Source organism: Colletotrichum lupini, chromosome 1, assembly GCF_023278565.1.
Source record: "Colletotrichum lupini chromosome 1, complete sequence".
NCBI classification, from domain to species: Eukaryota; Fungi; Ascomycota; class Sordariomycetes; order Glomerellales; family Glomerellaceae; genus Colletotrichum; species Colletotrichum lupini.
The window spans coordinates 6,281,169-6,287,168 of record NC_064672.1 but is presented as its reverse complement, the minus strand read 5'-3'; the positions used below and the strand labels follow the sequence as shown (position 1 = coordinate 6,287,168).

Genomic DNA, 6,000 nt, shown 5'->3' with positions numbered 1-6,000 from the left:
CAAGATCCCGAGAATCGTATACGCAGGGCATTAAAGCCTGGCTTGTCGCGTACCAGACGACGTGTTACTTAGGCCAAGAATCCCGGAAAGCTGAATCGAGACCTGATGTAGCGAAATGAACTGGTCTTCCATGGGCAAGTACAAAAGCCAATCACGACCAGATTCACGGACGTCCAGACATCACAGCACAGCCAGGGTGACACCCGCGGCTCGGAGGTGCGTGCCATGGAAATAATGTCGTGATTCAGCATGTCATTTGTATAGTAGGGTGAGGTACAGGACAGTCAGACTGAAGTGTAATCCAAAAGACCTGCCTTGGCACCCCCTCGTGTGCGTTTGAAGTGACAACGCTCAACATTCGAGCGACAGAAACATTTTCTTGCACCCGTTCTTTCCGTGATGAAACCCCCAGTGATTGCTATCAAGAGATCATAGCACCGTTCCTCTGCATGGAGACTTCTGGCTTAAACAAAGTTTCCGCGTCCATGACAGCGAGAAAGAGGGCGATGTACACCGCGCTTCTCGCAAAGGGTAATGGCCCCTCCGATCCACTTGACGCCACCGTAGCTTCCCTCCTCCTAGTTCCCAAGTTAGTTTACAGAGGCAAAAGTCCAATGAGGTAGATACTAACATAGGCGTCACTCATGAATGTCCCGATCTGTGTTTGCCCTCCGAGACAGCCACGCAGGACGCGGCCGTATCCTCTCGTTTTGAAGGGATTGTTGACCATGACGCCGGTGTGATGAGCAGAAACAGTCCCTTTCACCATGATGGCTTGGGCCGTAGCCCAAGACTTGGAGCCCGAAAGCCGAAGTTAGCCGCCAAGAATCCCTTGATAATAGTCGGGCTGAAGCTGCCAGTGGTAGTAAGAGTATCAGTGACTGTAAGGTCGATGTCAGACTGATATCAACGGGGTTGCCGCCAGCAATCGATACAGGGCTCATCTGGAGGTCCCAATCGTAGAATCTATCGGTTCTGGTGATAACGACGGCAGTGGTCATATCGCAGCTTGCTTGGCGGGAATCGAAATGCTTCGTTTCTCCTGTGGGCTCATCAAAGTCCAGAAGGGAGTGGTCAATATCAGGGGGCGAGGATAAAATGCCGCTGGCTGTAACCATAGCCGAGTAGTCATATTGGTTCAAAACCTCCACTGCAACCATGGAATTAGCCTATCATGTACAGGATCAGTGAGAAATCTGTCTTTTGCTCTGAGTAGCTCCTTGAAAGCGACAGGACGCGTTCTGTGCCAAGGATTTGCATCTCATGGAGACGAGAAATATCGGAGGAAAGGTAGATGACGGTTGATCCCTCCACTTACTACGGTCGTGGCCTACAAGGAGAACTTCTCCGGGGGAGATACCACGCTCGGGGTCGAACTTGGTGGCATTGGTGGTTCGAGGTACAAAAGCTGGAGAAGCGGCGACGATCGCGACGAGGCAGACGGTGATTAAGCAAGAAGCCATCTTGTTTCCCAAAGCGACCAGGAAACTTGGGAAGTTAGAGGCTTGTTGTAGAGGCGCGATTGTCCTATTCGCCCTGGGATAATCCAATGATCTTATACCCTAGAGGTGTGATCGTCCATGGTTTCCTTTTTTCAATGTCGCTCAAATCTCCCTCTTTCTTCCCAAGTTGACCTGCCGCATTGGCTTATCCACGCCTGACGATCTCGAAAGGATGACTTCTCACGCTGGCCCTTGACACGAACCAACCCGCTCGTCTCAATCAGTCGGGTCATCGGATAACATGGACACCAAGTTCTACAACTGCCCTCTCGCCTAATTTTTCTTGGCATCTGCTGTTAGTGCGTGCTTGAGCCTGTTACTAAAGTATTAATAGCTGAAAACTCTTCACCTCTCCTCGCCGGAGCCCGCATCCACAATGGCCTTATAGCCGCCGCCGGGTACCGGACTGACGTCGGCCGACCTAGCCGACCCTAGACTAGGCTCTAGGACATCTCCAGAGCCGAACCCTACTACAAGAGCTAAGCGACGCCGCGACACTAAGGCTCAGCTAACTCGGCCTAGCCTAACGGGAAGCCAGCTTGATGCCACCAATGACGCCTCTCCCTCGGCCGAGGGGCCTGCGATCTCTACAGCAGCTGCTCCGACTGGGTCCGACACAGGGTCCGTCTTGACAGCCCTGATAGAAGAAGCTAGACAGTACGAGATGAAAGGTGATGTCGTCATCAAGTGACGCCAAATGGAGCCCGATCCATGTTTGTGAAGCAGTTGCTATGCAGATGATTAGATTAAAGACACGAACAGCGTTTGCTACTCCCGAGTTTCCCCTTAAGTCTGCAGGATGCTATCATCGACCTACTCACTGGCCCAATAGGGCAGCACTAAGTCTTCCTTTCAGAGTTTTACTCTCAGGTTATGATGGCCAGTGTCCCGGAAGTAGAGCCAACGACAAATTCTAACCCTCATGATGAATATTCAGATGGAATGTATCGAGCGGCAGTTAGACAGGCAGGGGCTATTATGTATATATTAATAAGTATAAAGAAAGAATGGCTATGGGAAGAAATCCTATATCTATATAATAAGTATACGCTCCCCTTATATAAGGATACCCTTGCTAGCCTTACTTATACCTCTGGTTCAGCACAAGTCAGGTCGCTCGAGGTGAAACAATTCCCGTAACGAATGTGCTAGGGCAGTCTGACACCTTCGAAGGACCTGTCCAACACTGCGGCGACTTCGGTTCGAACTGTTGCCACTGGACTCTAACAGTACAGCAGAACGTCTGTGTGAATGCCCCCGGGCATCTCGCTAACGAAAGCATTACCAAGCAACATGATTTGTCCTCTTCCACTCAGCCAGTGAAACCCTGCACGGCCATTAGGGTCCATGTCCGCGATTGTCCTTCGGCGGTAGAGTATATCGGTTGCAAGAACTTGACGCGTGGTTTGGCAAGACTGACAAGACCAACTGGGCGGCCCAAGAAACGACTCAGATCGCTTGCGACATTACAACAGTCTCTTTGTTTTGCTCAGTAGAATCGCTACAGAGAAGCCCTTGGGGTCTTGTCACCTTACTCTGACCAGCACCAAACATAAACACAAGAAACCAGATCGACTTCGTCTTGATAGTCATGAATCTTCTTTGCACCATCTCAGATTATGCCAATCATCCATCGCACCTAACGATTCTCATCACCGCCTGCAAGATTTCTCCTCGCACTTAGTTACAGCCTACAACAACTCAGCGAACCATAAAACACCTTCCGATATCAAGGGACGGGTTAGATAAGAATGGAACTGGGGCCATAAGCGGGAACTGGGGACAGATAGAACGCGTAGTGGCCACAAGGCATGATTTGGAGGACGATGTGAAGAGACGACATACTGTAGAGTGGGTAGCTGTTGGTATCCCTATTACAGGGTAGTTGGTTCGAACCGTAGTTGACGAAGAGATCAATTGAACTATATGAATATCTGCGTAGTAGGTGTAAAAAGGAGGTTCCAACCGTAGGTTGGGCTGGCTACGATAATCGTAAATAGGGCCCCCAATTGGCCCCTGCGCAGTCGGCTGTATGTCGCGGTCGAATTGGACTTCCAATCCGACAGTAGCCTTGACTCACGGCCCTCCACGCCACATACCCTTCGGGAGGTCTGCGGTAAGGGCTCCGGTCCTTCCGCCACGACGTTGAATACAACAACAGCAGCCACAGATAATTCCACAAAGCAGCGACAATCTTCTGAGGTTCCCTCCCGGGGCTCTTCAAGTGGGCAACGTTTTTTGCTCGTCGGGCCTCGGGGTCGCCTTCACCCAGAGCTGTGGTCTTTCCCAAATGCCGTACAGATAGGAGTCCCTCTGCCAATCTATTCGGTTCTTGTTGGTCAGCTCCATGTCGAAGCTCCACACGAGCTTCGCGATGACGATCCTCAGACGTTGCATAGCGGGGTTCACGCCGGGGCAACCACGGGGGCCCAGAGAAAAGGGGGCGAAGGAGCTCGTGGCATCCTTGTCGAAGCGTGCATCGTGATACTGGTGGTCGTTCGGCAAGAAGCGCTCCGGGTAGAAAGATCGGGCTTCCTTCCACCATCTCTCCGATCGTGTCATTGCGAAGTGGCAAGTTTGGACAGTCGTCTAATTTCCTTAGTGAACTTTGTTGCAAGCTGTTATTGGCTTTAAGGTGCGTATAAAATCAAGGCAAGGTTACGCTGGAGAGGAGTGAACAATGTTAAACTTACACCTTTCGGGACATACCACCGGTCGACAACCGCACCAGGGCTGAATCTCGGCATGCCGAAGGCGGCGTTGGAATGGATGCGGAGGGATTCGAAAATGACAGCGTGCAGGTATTTGAGCCCTTGCAGATTGTCGTGGACGATTGCATCGTAGCTATTGAACGTGCCGTTGAGCTCCTCGCGCAACCGATGGTATGCTCTCGGGACCGTGAGAAGGTAGTAGAGCGCCGTCGATACAACGTTCGTCATGGGATCAAAGTTGGCCACGATCATGACGTTGGCCTGCGCCAGGAGCCACTCCTCGTTGGGATCCATCTTGTCCTGCGAGATGAACTGTTCCATGTAGTCCGCGTGTCCCAGCTTTTCGGCATTTTGGAGGCGGTGTTTGATGTTCTGTCTCTGAACCTTGATGCCGGTGGGGAACGTGAGGGCGACCTTGGGCGGCACGCAGAACCAGATGAGAGGACTGAGCCAGGGAAAGCGCTTGGAAACCTGCTGGATCGTTGCCCAGAGGCCGACCCTGACGAACATATGGAAGAAGAGCTCATCTTTTTCTAATGGGAATGGGGTCAGAACCAACCTCGCAGCACGGATGACTCCAAGAAATCGACTCACTATCCTTGACTTGGTTGCACTTGAGGTTGTATGCCATGTCGCTAGCGACATCCCAAACATGCCAATCAATCCACTATTCAGAAGGTCATCAGCGTCCCTTCACCAAGTCTCCCTAACAATAAAAGCTGGCAAGAAGAAAATCAAAATAAAATAAAATAAAAAACCAGAAGAGACGCACCTGCTTCATCTCAACAGCGGGGCGTTCTTTTGTCTCTTGCCTGATACGACGAACCAACAGATCAACATGCTCGTGCACCACAGGCTCCTGGTTCCGGATCGCTTGAATGCTCAGGGCCGGCGCCAGCATCTTCGCCATTTGACGGTGAACATTGGGGTCTCTCTCCGCTGTGATGCCCGGGGACTTGAGGCCAAAGTCTTGAAAAGGCGTCTTGACGAAGACTTCGCGATTCTGCTTAGCTGTGCCGTAGATAGCTTTGTCCATTATAACCATGATCAGTCTCGATTCTCAAAGACTCAAGATATTTGCTAGGCTTTCATTACTTTTGATAGCCTCGGGAGTTACGAATGCGAGTTCATTAGGTGCGATGCGTACAACATCTCCTGTACCAAGGGGTATTAGAAATTTGAAGGAATTTTTTTCCCGCGAGACAACGAGGCAGCAAATACTAACCATACTTTTGAAACGCTTGTTCGACCCTTTCCGGGTATCTTCCAGTGAACCTTTCAACAAGATTAGCTATGCCTTCGATTTCAAGCATCAAATACTCCTCGGAAGTTATCAATGGCAACTTACCAGGCACGTGCGTACCAAAGATTAGACACAGCTGCCAGACGCGGGCCGGGGAAGTTTGCCAGAGGGTGAAAGTAGAGTCTGTATATGATCGTGAAAAATGCATAGATAATGAGCTAGTTGTAAAAATCCTGGATCAGCTCACTCGGAAGCTTGTGTCGATTTCTAGTTTGAGGATGTCGACAATGTCACAACGTACCAATGCCAAGATCCATTTCCCCACCTGGACTCGGTTGCTTGCAAGTTGAGACCAGGTGGCTGTCAGACGTTCAGGAGAGCCCGTCCAGTCTGTAAACTTCAGTGCTAGACTCATTTTATTGACAGGAACTAGTAACAGGCTAGGCTTTTGCACAATAACGCTCAGATGTTTGAAGAACCATCAGGGGGGCAGATATCAGTTTGAGAACCGAGATTCCTTCATATACGTTTAGGAAAGACATGT

General features: G+C 50.6%; 2 protein-coding genes across 2 annotated transcripts; both read right to left on the bottom strand.

Moving 5' to 3' along the window:
- Nucleotides 1-762: 762 nt before the first annotated feature.
- On the bottom strand, nt 763-2,426 carry CLUP02_01858 (uncharacterized protein; the record flags this gene model as incomplete). Its single annotated transcript, XM_049280894.1, has 7 exons — nt 763-853; nt 883-1,150; nt 1,232-1,536; nt 1,635-1,784; nt 1,852-1,945; nt 2,031-2,304; nt 2,367-2,426. 7 exons carry the CDS (start codon nt 2,424-2,426, stop codon nt 763-765), a joined length of 1,242 nt encoding a protein of 413 aa, XP_049136851.1.
- A 1,296-nt stretch (nt 2,427-3,722) lies between these two features.
- CLUP02_01857 (cytochrome P450) lies at nt 3,723-5,674 on the bottom strand (the record flags this gene model as incomplete). The annotated part of the gene is made up of 7 exons (XM_049280893.1): nt 3,723-4,091; nt 4,196-4,746; nt 4,808-4,880; nt 4,986-5,239; nt 5,309-5,368; nt 5,439-5,488; nt 5,562-5,674. Coding segments are annotated over 7 exons (1,470 nt in total), but the record flags the coding sequence as incomplete, so codon positions are not given.
- Between the last annotated feature and the right edge of the window lie 326 nt (nt 5,675-6,000).